Source organism: Thermobia domestica, chromosome 3 (genome assembly GCF_964235325.1).
Source record: "Thermobia domestica chromosome 3, izTheDome1.hap1.1, whole genome shotgun sequence".
Classification (NCBI taxonomy): domain Eukaryota; kingdom Metazoa; phylum Arthropoda; class Insecta; order Zygentoma; family Lepismatidae; genus Thermobia; species Thermobia domestica.
In genome coordinates, this window is record NC_137456.1 from 59,360,143 (window position 1) to 59,381,807 (window position 21,665).

Genomic DNA, 21,665 nt, shown 5'->3' on the forward strand with positions numbered 1-21,665 from the left:
CCCCTTTTGTGAAAAAGTTGATACAATTCTGCTCAATTCAGCACCATTTAACAAATATTGTCACATTTTCAAAAGTTCACGTTACTCATACTGTGTTGGACTCTTAAGAAATGCTGGTGAACCTTCATTCTGTGACGTTGCACCGCATAACGCTACAAACTTCATGTAGAAAATTCGTAATTTGAACTATGCCGGGAAACAAATGGCGCTAGATGGCATGGTATAGCGCGAAAAAATATATTGACGTAGTTGCCGCCTTACCGGGCTAACTTGTTTACTAGTGACGCCATATTGACGAATATAAAAATACCCGAACATTTCTGCGTTTTAGAGATCTATATCGACGCGTTGTAACAAACTTTATGTATAGGCCTAAAGTTAGATCAGGGATGATCATACGTGGGCAAAAATATTTTACTTTTTGACAAAAAATGAATTCAGCCCTTTTTGTTTCAATTTGGTACTATTTTTCAGCCCACTCCAGAGCTAGGACTGTGGCAACACTGTCTAGTATTGAATAACAGTATACTAATTAGCCGTGACTTCTGATTCAGGCGATCGAAACTAAGAGCTAAAGTCATCAACATTTTTCAATTTGATTATTTTTGAATTACAGTGATTGGCACCACAATATACAGTAATTGGCAGGGGTGCCATTAACTAGAAAGAGTTAACGTAGGAACACGAGAATTTAGTACATTTGTATTTTCCCTAATTGAATGCTTTTAAAAGCCTTATATCATAATCATACACAAAATATTAATTTGATAGTAATTGGCAGGGGTATGCCAATTACTATCTAGACACATACTTTTTCATACAGTGATTGGCACCCCCATTTTTGCAACAATGGAGAGATTGATCACAAGGTTACTTGAAGGGAAAACACATTTTGATAGTCCCTGACCTGCAATGGCAATAAACCAAAACGTAAGTAACATTTAATAAGTCGGAACGATGGTAAATATTCTTTAAACATCCTTAACAAATTCATAAGAAATAAGACCACATTTAATTTTAGGAAAATATATCCACCTATTCCATAAACCACTTCACTCTAATACCAAAATAGCAGGAAAGAAACTTTACAGAATATAGAAGCAAAGACTAGTGCTGACGTCCGTTAGTGAATACATTCAAAAAACTGATTTGTTTTCTTATTATTTGAGTATTAGCTGGAAAAGTGCCAATTACTATCTGGGTGCCAATCACTGTATGGTTTACCCTATGTACTGGTATGTTATCTTTACATGTAACAATGGAAAGAAAAACCTTAGTCGTCAACATCACAGTCGTAACAAGCATATTGATGATTTTTTGATCCCCATTACAAAACCCACACACCCATTTTTTGTACAGGACACATTGTATCCACTCTCTTCCACCCTTGTACTTTCGATAGTCACACATACAAATGGCACAGATTTTTTGGGGAATAAACAGTGGTGGATCTAGAAGTCCTTATATTATATATTGGGGGACAGGAAGGATATTGAGAGGGGGTAGAAATACAATGGGAGAAATCCCTCATCCCCTCCGGCAATTCGCACCGTGGACACCATATCAGCCTTTATCTATGAAAGTATATGAAACAATTCTCACACAAAGCACGAATTGCTCATCTGTCAAAGTAGCCCCGCTCTATGTCAAAGTAACCCTAAGTGTCAAAGTAGCCCGTTTTACGGTACTAAGTATAAATGAAAATAACAAGAAAACCATTATATTTAGCTAAAAAAATGCACTAGAATTATATTACAGAAGACAATTAGGCAAACAAAATGAAAAACGTTTGGATGCTCTAGCTCCAATGGTTACGGAGATATAGTGAATAATAGAAACGGCTAAAATTTCGGCTTTCTCCCTCTGCCCTCTCCTCCCATGAGGCATTTTTACTGTTATCCGGCATTTTTGTGATCAGTGATGAGTATATATTCAAAAAATATCGGATACCAAATTGTTACATGATTTGCCCTTAAATTCGAAAAGGAGAGCACTTTTGTCAAGTTGATGTTTAGACTAATAAATGTACTTCATTTTGTTGGTACTATCACTTTTTGAATTTAGAATTTTTACACTACGAATCATGTAACACTAAAACGGCGTTTGAGATGCAAGACTTGACTGAATTAATGTCTCGTTACTCGACTCGTGAAATGTTGCGTCTCGTATCACTTCGTCTCAAATATGAGACGAGAATTATGTGTCTCGTCTCATCTCTAATTTAAAAATACTTCTCGGCTCTTGTCTCTTTTAGAGACGACAATCAATATGAAACGGGAAACCTCTCTCTTCTTGTGGGCAAAACTACTACTCACACCAGAGGTGAACAATCTTTGTCGATAGAGGTCGCTTCTCAATCTCGAGGCTATATAAGATGGGGTCTATTTGCTCAAAGTGGTATTTGATCCATTCCCTGAACATGCATCCAACATTACTTGTAATCGAACTTGGAACTACATCCACAAGAAACAAATAGCTGCGTTAACCCCTACCCACGAGAGACAACACTTATAACAAAATACTTTGGATAGATTAATAATTACCTGTACCTTGGGCAGAAAGTGCTCATACATGTGCACTATACTTAATAGAATGTTAATTTAATAATAACAAAAGAAGAATGTTTTTAAGATATGTAAAATATTATTATGGGATAGTTGTTGCTATGTACATGTTTATGGATACCTAGTCAGCAAGTTTGTGTGCTTGATAGTTTGAAGGAAAATATATTATAAAGTATATCAGCTAATAAACCATTTTAGCAACGTTCATCGACGTTATCATTCTAATAGAAAAGGTGAGAATAATGGTATATAATTATTAAAGATAATTTTTACATGCAAACAAATACTACCACTCAAGATTTTTATATCTTACTAAGCCGAACCAGGTTGACGACTACCTTGTCGTTGTAAAAATTTTGGTTTACCTCACCCGGGACTTTTCATAAATTCTTACCCCGAAGCAAAGTAAGGGTGAATTTATTTTTTATAATACGGCTTATGAATACAAATTTCACAATATTAAGAAGTGGTAGAATAATTAGAAGAAAAATGGACAATGAAACAATGGAGCATGAATTCACTAATAGTGACAATAGTGAACCTAGTGTAGCACCAGGAATGACATCGTCAGAAGATCGAATCTTGTTAGCTTTACAGCGACAGTTGATGCAGATGTCTACCGAGTTAAAGCAGACGATGAAGCATAACTCTGAAGAATTAAGTAGACGAATAGAACAGAAGTCTGATGAATCTAACAAACAATACGAAGAATTGAAGCAGACGATAGAGCATCACTCCGAAAAATCCAACAAGCAATACGAGGAATTAAGTACACGGATGGAACAGAAGTCGGATGAAACGAAACAATTAATTATCCAGACGATGAGCGATATCACCTCGCAGTTCGAGGAAAAGTTAAAAGGAATATCGGAGGAATGCCAGGGTAATCACAACCACCTGAGCCAAGAAATCAGCGATATAAAAAAGGATTTAGAAGTAACAGAATCTTCTGTTCAACAACAAAAGATCCAGGTCATCAATAATTCTAACAATATACGTGCAAATACGCAATTGATAGCTACGTTACAGGAAGAAATTAGAATGCTACAGGTTAAGGACAACACACACCGTAATAACATGTGTAGTGATCGCATGGAGTTTCCCCACTCACCAGAGATGAACTCACCTTCGCCGGTGTCTGATGATGATATTATATTGGAAGAAATACATCCGAAGAGTACAGATGGGCGAAACATAAATGGTGTAACGACACACCACGTCATGAATAGGGACTGTCACCCAATAAATACACGGAATGATAAAAGGAAGGTAAAGTTAAGTGTTAAGAGGAGTGAAATTCGAGCTATGAGCAAATTCAGTGGTAAGTGTAACGAGAATGCTACTTCTTTCTTAGAGAAATTCCAGGACGAATGCAATATAATGTGTATAGATAGATCACAATATATGAAATTAATCCCTCATGTATTACTCCCACCTTGTTCATTATGGTTTAAAGCAGTACGTGATCACATCAGTACATATGAAGAATTCAAAGCGGCACTGATCGCCAATTATGAAAATGACTTTTTGCTTGCGAATAGAGATGCCACCATTAGAAATCAACACTTCAATCCTCGATTGCATAAATCTGTTGTAGAGTTTGTTGTAAATACATACAACGAATTAAAGGTCGTTAATCAATTGCAATCGGAATCGAGAATAATAGCATCGATTCGAAATTTGCTTCCATTTAAGTTACAACAGATCTTATTTTCCACACAGTGTATGAGTTTCAACCATTTATTAATGCTTGTCCAATGCTATGAAACTCAATACCATGCTATGAATCAACAAGCAGGAATGAGTAAAAATAAGAATAATTCAGATCATTTTGTGCCTATTCGGAATTTAAATATCCGAAGTGTGAATAATACGGAACATAACCTAAGCCGAGTATACTCTAGCAATCAAAATGAGCAAAATAGGCAAAGTTATGTAGGGAATCCGCCTAACCTAATTAATCGTAGCAATCCATATGTTAGACCATATAATCAAAATAGGTTTAAAAATAGACGAAATGTATGGCGAAATTCCAGGAATACAGCGAACTACGTGGATAGACGTAATGGGAGGACAAGAGATGGCACTTCGCATCAAGATCCAGGTATTGAAGTAATTTCTGTACAGAACAATAATACGGGACATAATCATGATTGTGCTGTGCAATGTACTTTATTAGAACCATACACCAGTATGAATTTAAACTAATTACGGCTGATGTGGTAGGGGTTAAACCCATATCAGCTGTAGATTCTCTTGAACATTTATCTAAAAATTTAAGCGATAATTCTTATGAACATTTATCTTCCAATTTACATGTTCATGTTAATGATGAAAATGATCTTTCACATGACGTCTCTGTAAATAATTATTCGGAAATAGCAATTAATAGATGTCAGTACCAATTTATACCTGTTGTAAATCGTTGTTGGTTCGAAGATGATACTGTCAATGATGGTTTTAATATTGAAGAAAATTTTGTATTTTTAAAATCTTATAGTACAGCTAAAATACCTATTAAAGTCAATGGGTTAAGTACCGAAGCTTTACTTGATACAGGAGCAAATGCCTCTCTATTATCGTATTCATTGTGGAAAGCAATTACTAGTAATTATTCGAATCCTAAATTACAAAAGGCTGAGAACCTTATTATAGTTGATTTTACCGGTAAACATAAAAAGAGAGTAGCTGGAATCACTCGTGTGACAATAACTATTCAAGATTTTGAAATATCAATTCCTATTCTGGTAATAAAGGAACTTAACGAGAAATTAATTATGGGTTTAGATTTATTATCTCAATTACGTGTCATGCTTGATTTTAAAAACCAAACGTTGACTATACCGGGTATACCTCAAGAAATCGTTCAGAAACTGCTTCCAAAATTAGATAATCTTGCTTGTCAATATAATGATATTTCTCCTGTAGTGAATAATGTTTCTATTAGTGCAGAAAATGGTAAATTAAATGATCAACGAATGGCAGACACACAAAATTTGGTGGATTTAAAGGGCGATGTATTGTTTTCTGAGCGTGTTAAATCACTCGAAAGCAGCCTTGACTTTACTGATAATACAGTAAAAGCTAACTTTAAGGATATCTTATATAAACATAGAAATGTCTTTTCAGAACGTCCTGGGCGTTGCAAGGATTTTGTTTATTCTTTTAAAGTTAAAACAGACAAACCCATAGTAACCAAGCCCTATATAATTCCATATAGATACAGGGAGAATGTACGTCAGCAAATTACAGATATGTTAAGAGATGGGATCATTAGGCCTTCACGAAGCGTCCACCTTAATCCATTACATGTTGTTCCAAAGAAAAATGGTTCTCTACGTGTGGTATTAGATTTGAGACGCACGAATAGTCACATTGATCTGGAACAAGTGAGGTATCCTCCAGTGGAAGAAATACTAGCTTCTTTACAAGGGAACACTGTATTCGGAAATTTAGATCTAGTGATGGCGTATAATCAGGTCGAATTACATGAAGATTCGAAACCGTACACAGCATTTAGTTTTGAAGGTCACTTATACGAATACAATCGTGTAGTCTTTGGGCTTATCAATGGTAGTGCGGCGTTAGCATCCTGCTTGAACAAAGTTCTAGGTCAAGACTTACGTAGCAACGTGATAACTTATGCTGATGGCATCTTAATCATGGGAAAAAATCCACATGAATACTTGAAGTACTTAGATATAGTTTTAGACAGATTGGAAAGTTCGGGCCTTACTATCGATCTACAGAAATCCAAATTTCTGCAGAATTCTATAGAATTTCTTGGATACCAAATTGATGCCTCTGGTTTACAATTCAGTCAATCTAAAGTACAAGCCATAGAAGATCTGCCTGCTCCAGTAAATGTGAAACAGACACGAAAAATATTAGGGCTCTTCAATTGGTTTCGCAAAGCCATCCCGCGATTCGCTGAGATAGCCCAGCCTTTATTTATGATTATAAAGAAAGGAGTACCATGGCAATGGGGTCCGATCCAAGAACACAGTTTCAATAAGTTGAAGGAATGCGTGAAGCAAAATATCCATTTGAACCACCCCAGATACGACGTTCCTTTCTATGTTCAGTGTGACGGTTCTCAACTTGGAATTTCTGCAGTACTCTGGCAACCTAACCCAACTATTCAGGAACCGGCTGTTATTTATTGCGCTAGCCGTACTTTAAAGAAAGCTGAAAAGGGATACACCACGACAGAAATCGAACTTTTGGCTGTACGTTTTGCAATACAAAAATTTGCTCCATATCTTAGCGGATGTCATTTCGTAGTACTTACCGACCATAATTCATTGCGATACCTTAACAGCGTACAGGGATATAATAACCGATTACTTCGCTGGTCGTTAGATCTTCAAGCTTATGATTTCGAAGTACAACACATTAAAGGGGTAGATAATGGACCCGTAGATACCTTATCACGTCTGTTTTCTGGAGAAGAGCAACATATTTTGTCCATTAACGAATTCAAGATCTTACAGGATGAAATAGCTACCATTTCAATAGAAGATTTACGAGAACATCAAATGAAGTATCATGAATATAAACAAATCATGGAACATTTATCTTCATGCGGTGAGTTATGTAATTGTCCCAAACACTGGAATCTCAGATTTAAATTATCTAATGGAATTTTACTTATTAAAGATTTTAAGTTCAAATCTAGGAACAAAATTTGCATTCCACCTACGTTAACAGCACGCATATTAAAGGCCTACCACGACGATTTCGGACATTTTGGGTATGTAAAGGTATGTGCCTTGGTTAATAAATCCTTTTACTGGAAGGGAATGAGAGCTCAAATCAAAAATTATATCAATTACTGCATTGAGTGCATGCGAATTAAACATAATTACCAGGCTATACAAAAACCAATGCTCTCAATAACGCCTGAGAGACCACATTCATTTCTGTCGATCGATTTATATGTACCTCTACCAAGAGCAGCTACTGGAGAAACTTATTTGTTAACCACCATGGATATCTTTTCACGATATGTAGTAGCCTATCCCTTGCGTAGAGCAACTTCCGCTGCTATCGTAAATAAAATTCTGAATGTATATATTCCACATTGTGGCCCTATCGAACATATATTATGCGATAACGGTTCACAATTCAAAAGTGATGTGTTCCTCAAAGCCATGAACAAGGCTAACATTAAAATTCATTTTGTAACTCCGTACCATCCTAGTAGTTCTGTGGTAGAAAATGTACATCGCAATTTTGGTATGTTGTTTCGACACTTTTGTAAAGATAAACATGCCGAATGGATTAAGCATGTCAGCCAAATTACGTACCTTTTGAATCATTCTATATCAGACACTTTAGGTGTGTCTCCTGCTAATGTGCATAATGGTTCTGATTTGGTTTTCCCTGTGGAACAACATTTTGATGTCAAATTAGAAGATTCGACAATTATAGATTCTTCCAGTTTAGTGAATATGGTAAAAATTCGAAGACATAACAAATTTTTGAAACGTAATTCACAAGTAGAGTCCTTGCAAGAAGGAAAATATCGGATCAAGGTCAATGACTTAGTTTTTGTTAAACAACATCCACAAAGTAATATGTTGTTAAAGAAGATTTATAAATTTTGCGACATTTTCTCAGGTCCTTATTTATGTTTTAAGGAAATAAATCCTAAAGTTTTCGAATTGTTGAACGCTAAAACGGGTACGTCAATTGGACTTCGTAATATAGATGAGTTAAAGGTTTGGAAACCTACTCAGTATACAAAGGAAAAATGGATGCATCTAGTGAAAGAGTTAGTTGCGCCTGACATTCTTGCTCAAATAAATAGGAATGAAGAAGACTGAAAGAAAAAAAATATATAATACCAAAAGGGTGTCTTCTGTTTATGTAAAAATAGACTTATTTTCTTCCTTTTTGGTTATTCAAACGTAGGTTATGTTTAAATTTTGATTTTTGTTCACTTTAATTTTCTTTGATTTTCATTAACTAACGATAAGTTTTCAATGATTTGAATTCTTTCTTATTAACGTGAAGGATTATAATTTAATTCATGATTGATTAAGCACAAAAATTGTTTTCATTATATCAATTTGTGTTGAAACTTTATTGTTAAAAATAAGTATTAACGAAATTAAAGATTTGTTATAAATGTATCTATATATATATGAAATGTAATGAAGATATATACGAGGTGTGATCAAAATATAAAGAACATATGTAATGTAAGAACACTATTGTAAACGGACCAGTGGTTCTTGAAGATAAAAGCCAAGCTCACTCATGACTTTTATATTCAGTCCATTTGTCGGGCGACATTTTTATATAACAAAATACTTTGGATAGATTAATAATTACCTGTACCTTGGGCAGAAAGTGCTCATACATGTGCACTATACTTAATAGAATGTTAATTTAATAATAACAAAAGAAGAATGTTTTTAAGATATGTAAAATATTATTATGGGATAGTTGTTGCTATGTACATGTTTATGGATACCTAGTCAGCAAGTTTGTGTGCTTGATAGTTTGAAGGAAAATATATTATAAAGTATATCAGCTAATAAACCATTTTAGCAACGTTCATCGACGTTATCATTCTAATAGAAAAGGTGAGAATAATGGTATATAATTATTAAAGATAATTTTTACATGCAAACAAATACTACCACTCAAGATTTTTATATCTTACTAAGCCGAACCAGGTTGACTTATTTCTATAAAGCAAAAACGGTAAAAGATATCGAGATTCGTTTTGTCAATTCATTTAGCTGGCCAAGAATATGATCCATCTTTTATGTTAACCCTATGTTCAAAACGGAAGTGATTCAAATTATCCATTTTTTGGTTTCAAAATTTATCATCATAGAATACAAATGGTAATATATAGCGACAAACGGCGTTTGTAATGGATATAACTTCTGACTCTTATACAGGGTGGTAGGTAACTTCACCGATAAACTTCGGGAGGTGATTCCTTACACGAAATGAAAGAAAAAAGTTCTAATAAACATGGACCTAAAAATGCCTCCTTTCAGAGTTATGATCCATTGAAAATTCGAAAAATCATTTTTCAAAACTCCCTAACTTAAAAACTATAGACTGTATTGGTTATTTCAAACGACAAATTTGAAAAGGTAAGCCTACGATACGTCAAAACTTACAGTTTCTAGTTTTTGAAAAGTCCTTGATACTCTCTTTTAGCTCTCTTTCGAAACGCAGTGTTCTTTCACTTACACAAGAAGATGATATCATGTTAAAGATCAAGTAGATCCGTTCAAAATTCTCATTTTATTACGATTTATTTATATGTTTCTGGAATTAGACCGGATAGTTGCGAGCCGGATGGTGGAAAGTCTACTGTATTTTAAAAAGACAATTAAACGGAATGGCTTTACAAAATGAACTCAAATGTATAAAATAATTTTCTTGCTGGGTTAAAATGAAGCAACAGGTCTAAGGCTAAAAGTATTGGGCGCAATTTAAGGTCAATATCACGGAACCCACTGATTATAATGGATTACAGCGAACCACTTTCCCCAATATCCAGGAAAACTTTCTCTCTCAACTTAGAAGGAGCGCCCATTGCTTTTAGACGTAAATTCGCGAAGTGTCTCCTAGGGATTTGTGTAAAATTAATCAAATGCAAAGTTCACCACGGCCCAATGTATATTGTACTAATTTTAGCGGCCCATACGGGTAATTGGCATATTTATGGGCCTTTATATATCCGAAATTCAATCATACACTACTAAATGCTCGGGCATAAAATTGTTTAGTTTCTTTAGATATAACTGGAAAGGAACGTATGCTTACGCAAAACAGATCAAGTACTGCTTCTCTGACACATGTTACCCACCCCAGCAGCCATCTTGGATTCGTCATAATGGATTCAACCTTCGGTTTTTCAAATGGGAATAGGTACAAGTCACACGTCAATTTGATGTACATTTTTCTCGGAAATACATTGGTGTAGTGAGTTTCACCGTAGCTTGTACCGTTTGCAAAGTATTGTATGTAAAATATCAGGCACTTCACGCACATTGAATCAAATAGGAAGTTGTGCAGAACCCTTTGTGTATATATAATATTTACGTGATTTATCGCTGACGAAATATTCTCTGAACGTACCTACACATACACACACGTCAATACAGAAATGGAGGTCAAATCTGGTCATATCTGTGATTTACATTAAGCATTTTGATCGTAATGCAATATTTCCGTGTTATAGCATAATATGGAAGTAATAATCACTCACATAAATATAATAAGTTTATGACACCAATGTTGTAAAGAATTTGTTTATAACTACAGTATTATTTTTTGGTTTAGAAATTGTTTGATTTGTCAACATCAAAAACTTAAGCGTAACTAATTATTATTCTGCAATGTCTATTCGCAAAGTGCCTGGAGGGATTTAACATGCAATACCTTCCAAACGGTACAAGCTACGGTAAAATTCACTACACCAGTGAATTTCCGAGAAAATTGTACATGAATTTCATGTATTACATACATCTATTCCCATTTGAACAACCAAAAGTTGAGTCTAATATGGTGGATCCAAGATAGCAGCCGGGGTGGGTAACATGTGTCAGAGAAGCAGTACTTGATCAAATTTGATTTTCATATGATCACATTCATGTCCGGTTACATCTAAAGAAATAAAAAGCAATTTTGTTTTCGAGCATTTAGTGTATGATTGAATTCCAGATATTTGTAGGCCAATAAATATGAAAATTACCTGTATGGGCCACTAAAATTAGTACAATATGTATTGGGCCGCGAGGAACTTTGTATTTGAATCAATTTTACACGAATCGTGAGGAGACATTTCGCTAATGTACCTTGTTAGTTCCTTTCTCAACTTTGGGAAGAGTACCCAATGCTTTTAATCTTACTTCCATTCTCAACCTCAGGAAGAGTATCCAATGCTTTTAGTTTTAGTTCCATTCTTAACCTTAGAAATAGCTCCCAATGCTAATTCTCAACCTTAGAAAGAGTTCCCAATACTTTCAGTTTTAGTTCCATTCTCAACCTTAGAAATAGCTCCCAATGCTTTTAGTTCCATTCTCAGCCTTAGAAAGAGTTCTCAATACTTTCAGTTTTAGTTCCATTCTTAACCTTAGAAATAGCTCCCAATGCCTTTAGTTACATTCTCAACCTTAGAAAGAGTTCCCAATACTTTCAGTTTTAGTTCCATTCTTAACCTTAGAAATAGCTCCCAATGCTTTTAGTTACATTCTCAACCTTAGAAAGAGTTCCCAATACTTTTAGTTTTAGTTACATTCTCAACCTTAGAAAGGGTTCTCAATGGTTTTAGTCCCATTCTGAATCTGAGAAAGAGTTCCCAATACCTTTATCCTTAGTTTAGGAAAAGCGCCCAATGCTTTTAGCCATAGTCCCATTTCTTAATTTTACCCTACCAAAATAAATATATAACTCGTTTTTAGTGCGTTTTATAAAAGTATTACTTTATAAAGTTTTTAACGGTTATTTTGTATTATGTTACGAAAGTTAATGATTATGTATTATGATCATATACGTATACCTTCTATGCTACTGAGGAATAGGGGAATTAAAATATGAAGGTCACTAGGTATTAAGTTGGAAATGACCACTTTAGTTAGGTAAGTACACTGGGAGCTTTCTTTTTTTAAAACAAAAATCATTGGATTTTAACCTTGAAAAACAGTGCCAATTTTTTTACGTCATACATTCATACATACATAACATGAAAATACATGATGACTTTAGTAGTTGGAAATTGGGTGAAGATGAGCAATTTACGTTCGCGTTAGAACGGAAAACAGTCCTCTAAAAATACAGACTGAGGAGACAAAAACAACAACCGATAAATTAATTTGCAGACTGACAAATAAAATCGTGTAAGTTAACATGTAGAAGAGAGAGTTTTGTCTTCGTTATTTTATTTTTGATGCAGTGGGTTTCTGAGAAATGACTTGTGTCAAGGATGATATACTTACCTCTTCCCACATAAGATTGCTCGACGAACTTGGCTGCGGTCGCAGATTCACAATTTTTAGCTCTGCATTTTTTAAACTTCCGTCTTGGTCGAATTCCACGTTGGGCTTTCCAGAGTTCTCTTCCATGCTTATTCGCTTTAGGATACTAGAAGAAAAGATGCAAAAAATGATCAGTTAAGTTATTTAGGTTATGCTGTACGACTGTATTGCTAATAATAAAAAAACTTGTGATGAAAATACAAGAATAGTAGATCCAATTTAAATTAAATTTCTTCATGTTTCCGTATATCAAAGGTTATGTCAAACGATCGGTCCCCATTCCCAATAGTTCTCGTTTTGTCTATCCAAGTTAAATATATCTTAAATCATCCTACCTGAGAAAAGAGGGGCTTTAATTCGCAAATGAGCGAATTACATGGAGGGTCAAGGTCAGGTAATTCATATAGTTGACAGGGCCGTTACTCGAGCCCTTCGCTGCTTGAGGAAGCTCCTGGATTGGATTATACTCTGTCAGATGATGCTCAAACCATAGGATAAGATATCCATTGGTTTTGGAGCGCATGCTAATATCTCTGGAGGGAAGTAAGCTTGCCTTAATGCTTCGAATGCTAGTAAACTTCTACACTTGCTAGAAGAGCTCCCTCCACCAATAACTATAGCTGGGAAATTGGCTTCGACCAACCATACAATGAGTGTATTCAGAGGGTAGACTAGTCCCCTAAAAAAAAAAGAGGTAGCACAGATATTTGGAAGGTTGCAAACCAATTGATAAGGATAATTTTGAAGTGTATCCAGGAACTATTTTGGTTTGATTACAGAAGTCAGCCGGAACAATTCCACATATCACTTCCGGTGTTTGGAGTCGCTGGTTCGATCCCAGCTCGCGCCATGTGTACTTTGTGGTGGACAAATACCGTGCTCGTGGGCTTTCTCGGGGTACTGCCGTTTCCTCCCACTTTATTCATTTACCACTTCATTTATTTCTCATTATCACCGTCTCCTTTAGCCTAACCGGCATAACCGTGAGACATAAAACTTAAAGATTTCATTTCATTTTTTTGTAACTTAAGATTAGCCAATCTTTTATGCGCCTTGAATAGTTACTACTAGGATTAAGATTTTTAGGTGCGCACTTTTGTTTCAGAGCAAAAACGCGCTCGCCAAAACTAATGAATGTACCAAATGTTACTTTTAGTCGGATATAAAGATAATTTATACCACCTCTTCTTTCTGTTTGGGCCTTTGATACCCTTAATCTTTCCCGAACTATCTTTTACTGCCACTTTTCAAACTTTTATCCGAAATTTGTCAGTAATTGTGGACTGAATGTGGCTGTTTCACGCGCAAGAATTTTGACAAGATCATACGCTTTGTACTTTCTCTGGATCCAAGCGATACAGGTGCAACTTTCAAGGCGCACTAACTTCTTCAGCCAACAAAAATTCAGTATTTAAGTACTGAATTATTTTGTATTTTATGGTTAGAAATGTGAAGGCTGGCGTTGAAAAGGGTGCGGGTAGATAAGTATAGTGAAATGGCCCCACATGAATCTTGGAACGACAAGTAGGTGGTATGTAGGTACTCCCAAGATACATTAATCCCTCACGTTTCAAACCTCAACCTCAACTCCAATAAAGTTTGTGGCTGTTCGCCAAGAAGTAAATACCTCTCCTATAGTGCTCTTGAAATGATTTTATTGTTGTCTTGACCACACCTAAATGCAAAGGTAGAAAAAGAATAGATTGACTGTGTTGTGTTCTTTAGTTGCAAAATGTCATGACAAAAGGCTGTATCAATAGAAGAAGCTAAGCGTAGATGATGTAGAATTTGGTAGCTGCGACGAATCCTCCGAATATGAAGAGAGTGTAAGGGATGGATCAGAAGATTTGAACTATGAATATGGTGAAGAATCTGACAGTGGTAGTAAAACTAGTGACTTGTCTCTCGGTCAACCATCTACTGGTTGTAAACGGGATACACATGATAACGTTTTGAATCAAGATAATATATTTGAATCTCGGTCAGGGGGTAAGTGGACTACTAAGGAACCTAAATCAACACAAACTGCAGCCCATAATATTTTGCGACAAAAAAGAGGATTAGTAGGTGATGCGAAGAATGTTTCTGATAAAAGTAGTGCTCTGAAACTGCTCATAACACCTGAAATGGTCAATCTCATTAATCGGGAGATAAATAGAAGAGCTAAACAAGTGATAACAAACTGGAATAAATAGCATCTTGCAAATGAAAAGAAATGGACGGAAACAGATGAAACAGAAATGCATGCATTTATTGGAATATTGTTACTTGGTGGAATTTACAAATTGGCTAATGAAAGTGTTGAAGAAATGTGGTCAGTGGACAGTGGAAGGCCAATATTTCGTGGTACAATGTCAATGGAACGGTTCTATCATTTGCTTCGTTTCTGTCGTTTCGACAATGAAGCGACAAGAAAACAGAGACCCGAGACAGACAAACTGGCTGCGTACAGCGATGTTTGGAAAATGCTTCTGGATAACCTATCGAAGTTTACAAGCCTAGGAGTGACCTGACCGTTGATGAACAGTTGGTGGCGCTTCGCGGACGATGTGAGTTTAAACAATACATACCTACCAAACCAAGAAAATACGGAATAAAAATATTCTGATGCTGTGACGCAGAAAATTCATTTCCTTTGTCTGCAGAAGTGTATGTCGGACGACAACCTGGTGCTACAGTTGGAAAAACTAACACTTTGGATCTTGTAAAGCGATTGGTTTATCCTTGGAAAAACAAAGGACGCAACGTCACCATGGATAACTTCTTCACTAGTGCTGAGCTAGTTGAAGATCTACTAGCTGTAAATACAACTGTAGTTGGAACAATTCGGCATCATCGAAAAGAAGTACCAAAAGAGCTTTTGAGAGATCCCAAACGTGAATAGAAGTCTTCAATCTTTTGTTTCGATCGTGAACTGACCCTGGTTAATTATGTTCCTAAGAAAGGAAAGGCAGATGTTTTGCTTTCTTCTATGCATCACGACAAAGTGATAAATGAAGAGAAAGACAAGAAACCAGAGATTATTATTCATTACAATGCCGCAAAATCCGGTGTAGACAACATTGACCATTTATGTAGGTTGTATTCATGTAAACGAAAGATTAGCCGCTGGCTTATGATATTATGGTCCAACATGCTGGACTGTGCAGCGGTAGCAGCATACATAATTTGGATTTTGAAATTTCCAGATTGGGAACTTGGAAAGCGACACAGTCGTCGCCTATTTCTGAAAGAACTTGAAAGGGAGTTGGTCAATGCCTAGATTCAACGAAGACTTCAGAACCCACAAGCCTTGCAGTTTGGAGTTCGTCTATCGCTTAAATCTTTGGGAGTGGAAATTTCAAAATCACAACCTGCATCTGCTGAAACTGGGAGACAAGAGAAGTCAAAAAAGATGCGTCGCCAACTGTGTCCACGTTCCTTGGATAGGAAGGTGAAGACAAAATGCAAGTGTAGCCTCATTCCTTGCTGTCCGGAACACCACCACACAGTATATGAAAATTGCGCAGGGAACATATAAACATGTAAAATAAATGATGTCAAACTTAGTAAATACTAGTAGTAAGTAGGTTAGGTTAACGTATGGCACATTTAGTACATGCTGAAACCTATTGTAATAATGTTATTTAGAAAATACTGATAGTCAGTGGGTAATGTTAACATACGAACATTTAGAACATGCTGAAATGTATATGGTAAAATTATATGCAGGTGAATACTGGTAGTTTCTGACTTAGGCTAAGTTATGGCACATTAAGAACATTTTGAAAACAATTTAATAGTAACATTATGTGTCACAGTTTATTTTGACTTATTACTCTTGTATGAGTATTTTGTAATCTCAATAAAAATAAAATGATAGGCCTAATAAAAATAAAAATAAATTTTAATAATAAAATACATAATAAGAATTGAGTACTAGATCAACAAACATATTAGAAGCATAACGTTTTAAAAAATTTATGGCAAATCTACTTATTAACAGATGGGGTCCGCCCGGACCTCAGGTCATAATGGGGCGTATTACAAGGGGACATAGTGATAAGGTTAAGCATTTATTATCACTAGGGGGTGAAATGCTGACATGTGAAAATATCAAAAACTACCGATATTAGACTCGAATCATTAGTTTTTAATGTCACTAAATTATTTGGTGGCAGACCTGATGCCATTTAAATACAAATTCAGTCCCCAGTGAGGGCAATACCTCCCTAGCAGTCCTAGGGGTAGTGGGAGCGGCAGATATAAAAATGATATTAAACATCCGATATTAGTGTTGAATCCATAGTTTTCGGGGTCCCTAAGTTGATTGGCACACTCCCTATACCAGTGGCGGATCCAGGATGGACTTCTGGGGGGCGGTGGGTTGTAATACTGCTACTTAGAGCTACTTTTAAGAGCTCCAAACTCTTGGATGGGTTTTATTTGTATATAAAATAAAAAAGTTTCCTGTTCTGGGGGGGGGGCGATCACCCCGTTCGCTCCCTGGATCCGCCACTTCCCTATACCATTTAAGTCTACGTTTAACCTCCATTAGCACCCCTAAGGTGGTGGGAAGGAAGAAATATCTAGAAGGCGGTCATTCTCGATATGTAAAAATTATCGAGAATGACCGATATTTTTGTGGAATCCATAGTTCCCGATGTCGCTGATATTAATAATTATACTCCCGATAGTATTAAAGCAAAGTTTATCTCCGTTGGCAGAAGATTTGGGAGAAGTGAAATATAAAATGTCAAAAATGATTGAAATTTGTGTCGAATTCATCACACATGTCGAATTCATCAATGTGTACATCACTTTGACTTTTTTCTTTCTTTTCCTTCGCTAATTTAAATGTGTGTTTGATCTCTACCATGGATATTCAGATAATGGATAAAGGTTATTTAACGTTTGGGAATAACAGACAAACGATTAACTTAAAACTTCTCGTCACCTGGGTTGGGTTAGGGCAACTCCCACTTGTGCAGTTGCCTGGATCCAGGTCAGGGTAGTATGAGAAAACATGTGTCGTTTCAGGATCATTTCAGAAATGATCGTCAAGTAATAACATTCGAGTATGAATCATCTTTTTAATAACTATTCAAGTTCCTTTACCATATTTCCATAATTATCCAGTAATCCTTCATCTGTAGTTCCTTCTTCCTTTCTCCTTTTCCTCTTCCTCTTTTCCTCCTTTCTCCTACCTTCTACTTTTCTTTTTCACTCTTTCTTTTCCTCTTTCTAATAAAACTGAAGAGGGGTCGTGACTGGGGAGTTGTCGTTATAGACACGGTCATTAAATTTTCTTTTGGTGTTTCTCTTCGGAAGTCCGATATGAATTAGTCAATAACGAAATATACATATAACCAACATAAAACATTCTGAAATTCATTTTAATTTATTTGGCTAAATTATTAAATTGAAGATTTAGTTCAAGTCAGCGACTTCATTCCCCACTCACGATCTACTTACGTTTTGCTTCATAGTATGTCCAAGTACGTATTTGTAAGATGCGTCATCACTTTGTTTTAGAACTGTTTGCCGAGAAGTGTTTTAAATTGTGATACTAAATACTGCTTCTTGAGAATTAACGCTTTTGGGCATGTGAAACACATATTATAAACACTATTTCATCAATTTTTCCTTCAACATCTCTTCTAAAAATCTTTAAATGATGTTTTATTATTTACAGTGTTGAAAAAAATATTCTAAGGAGGAAGGAAATTTAAGAAACTATGTCCCATAATCATATTCTCCTCGTGAGGAGAATGGGCATTTCAGGAAAACAGAGCCCAAGGGTGAAGGTGTTAATTCCATATACCAAGCAACGACAAGTTGTAAAGTACTATTTGGAAATAAAACATCAATGGATCGAATTAATTAATCAGTAATAAGGGTACAAAAGAGCTACAGTTTAAAATGGGATCTGAAGCACTGTAATGCGTTCCATGCTTCGTCATTGCGATTTAAACCCAGTACCATATACACCAAACCCAGTACAGAAGGACTACAGTTTAAAATGAGCTATTAAGCACTGTAATACGTTCCATGCTTCTTCATTGCGATTTAAACCCAGTACCATATACACCAAACCCACAACAGAAAGATTACAGTTCAAAATGGGATCTGAAGCACTGTAATGCATTTAATGCTTCGCTATTTCGAATCAAACCCAGCACCACATGCATCAAACGCACTTACACTAGCTATTACAATTTTAGCGCAATCGGTAGGATAAAATTGTTGGACAAAAGTGAGGTATGTTGCTGGTTGTTACTACTAATTAATAACACTAGACTTCAAGTAGATTTCAATTTAATTAACAATACTTAATTCAGTACTACAACTGCTAGTCCACATTAATCCCACTAAGGGTACAGGTCATCATTCTACATTGTATCACAGCAATTCCTTGCTGTTACTCCAAAATTCATTGGTATCCACTGTTTTTGTAGGCATATTTAAGTCGGCTCTACTAAATCACACTGTTATATATATATATATATATATATATATATATATATATATATATATATATATATATATATATATATATATACAGCGTTTTATTTCTAAAAATAGCTGGACCTCAGTTAATAATGGTTAAAGAGTTGCATACCTTTCAGGGTATTATTATTATTATTATTATTATTATTATTATTATTATTATTATTATTATTATCAATAATTATTATAAGATCCAGTAGCATATTACTGCAAGCTTGTAACTAAAAACTCTTACGTGCATATTGGGGCCGCGGTGGCTCAGTGGTAGAGCGTTCACCTCTGGTGCTTCGAGTCCCGGATTCGATCCCAGCCCCCGCCAAGTGAACTTTGTGGTGGACAAACACCGTGTGCGTGGGTTTTCTCGGGATTCTCCCGTTTCCTTTCACTTCCTTTATTCCGCCATTTCATTCATTACTCATCATCACCGTCTCCTTTAGCCTAACCGGCATAACCGTAGGACGTAAAACTAAGATTTCTTTTCATTTTTCTTACGTGCATATCGATATATATTAAAGATGCTTTTAAAATTTCTGATTCTTACATCTTAATTTTATAATAGAATAAACGTAATGATAATCAATATTTTTTTAGTGATTTGTTCCTTGCTGTCTTCTCTTTCTGTAAACGGGCGAAAGTAATCTGCTATTGCTTGTTTGGAAAGGCATCAAGAGTTCCATAAATACTGAATTTCAATAACAAACATATAGTATATTGTTCACATAATGTTCTTCAGTGTACTAAAATACTATCAAAATGTTCTACAAACCTCACACTACATTAATGTATAAACTACGCGAAAAATAATGTAGGGGACGTTTTCACTTAATCCTCTTCCAAATAATGAATAAAAACAATTAATTGGATATATTAAAATGGGAACTGAGAAAGCACAGCGGTGAAACACAGTCGAACTTCAGTAACAAATAAATTTGTTGGAATCATTTCTTTGTGGGAGATGTTTATTCAGGGGAAAAAAATCTGACCGGTTCAGAGCCTTTTTTTTATATATATATATATATATATATATATATATAAGCGTGCGAAAAAGGGAGACACAAGAACGTTCAAGCGAACGAGAAACAAAAGGGTCCAATATTTCTAGTTCCTGAATACAATTAACTGACTTCAAGAAGAAACAAAGATTCGCATCTCTTTCTCTAGAAAGAAAGAAAAAAGGAAAGAAAAAAATTAAAAAAATAAAGACGATTCTTTAGTAAAACTGTATTTACTATTGGGTACTTTTGAAGTCTCTTGTCTACTCTTTATTACGACAGAAAACGAAATAGTTAGTTCTCATTAAAAGGTACGGGTACGCCATACCGTTGTGTACTGCCAGAAATAAAACGCTGATATATATATATATATATATATATATATATATATATATATATATATATATATATATATATATATATATATATATATATATATATATATATACATGCCACTAACCAACAAATTCTACTAATATATTGATATCTTGAACCCATTACATTCTTACAATGCTACTCCTTTGTCATAAATAACAACAAACATTTTGTCCAAATAATTGCCACTTCAACATCCCAACACTATAGAAAATCATATATATTTTTCCTGCGTTTACAAACAAGTACGAACATATATATATATATATCTTTATTTACTGTATATCCATGGAACGAATAGGAAAGTGAGATGGCTTAAAGGATTATCTTTACGGAAGGAACGTTGTGGTAGGTTGCGTATTAGAAAGGTATTCTGGTCGATATATTGGATGCAGTGAGAACGAAAAAAAGAATGCTTCTGGCAACAGAAGGCTTTCAAAGAACGTTTCAATCGATATCTTACAAGATCTTTTGTTTCATACAAATGCTGGAGGGTATATGGCAACAAATATTTACTTGTAGAGACATGGTGAATACCGTCCTAGTTAGGAATGTACATTTATTAGATAATACTCTTCCTCTTTGAGGTTTCTGGTGTATCTAGTCAATAACTTAATAGAGTATATCCATAACAAAAAAAAAGGTTTTGTTAAATTCTTATTATTTGGAGGAGGAGAATTCAAACGATCGTGGATGATTAATAAAAGCTAGAAATAATTGCTGAAATGATATTGTGGAAGGGAACTAGAGAGTTTCGAGAAAACCTATCGAAACGTAATGATATCCATCACGAATTAACATGAACAGGGAACGAACGACAGACCCTTCACTCCAGAGGCGAGCGCTCTACCACTGATCCACTGTGCCTCAGCAAATCTTTATTACAAAGACACATTGCATTTTGCATTTACAATAAAGCTAGTCAAAAGTATCATCAGTTACTTTCTTATGAATAGAACTAACATTGAAGAGGTGTGTTTCATATATATTTGTTGTAAATAGCAATCGAAGATATTTTTGGAAACTTTGAGTCAGATCAAACTCGAACTTTTACTATCCATAACTCGGAAACCAAAGCCTTTTTCAGCATAATATTACATACGCGTATTAAGCTTGTCAAGCCTTATTCCAAATTTGGTCAAAATCGAGAGGGTATGAGGGAAAATCGTGTATTGGTATACAAGTTTTTCTCTCATATATATTCTCTCTATCTATCTATACAAAACTTAGTACAC

General features: G+C 35.1%; 1 protein-coding gene across 2 annotated transcripts in view; it reads right to left on the reverse strand.

The window, feature by feature from the left end:
• LOC145680415 (glutamate receptor ionotropic, NMDA 2B-like) overlaps nt 1–21,665 on the reverse strand; it is an 868,333-nt gene that overhangs the window by 253,652 nt on the left and 593,016 nt on the right. For both annotated transcript variants that reach the window (XM_081750925.1, XM_081750926.1), the window contains exon 7: nt 12,536–12,680. In XM_081750925.1, the coding sequence (XP_081607051.1) occupies nt 12,536–12,680 (145 nt within the window). The remainder of the gene's footprint in view (nt 1–12,535; nt 12,681–21,665) is intronic.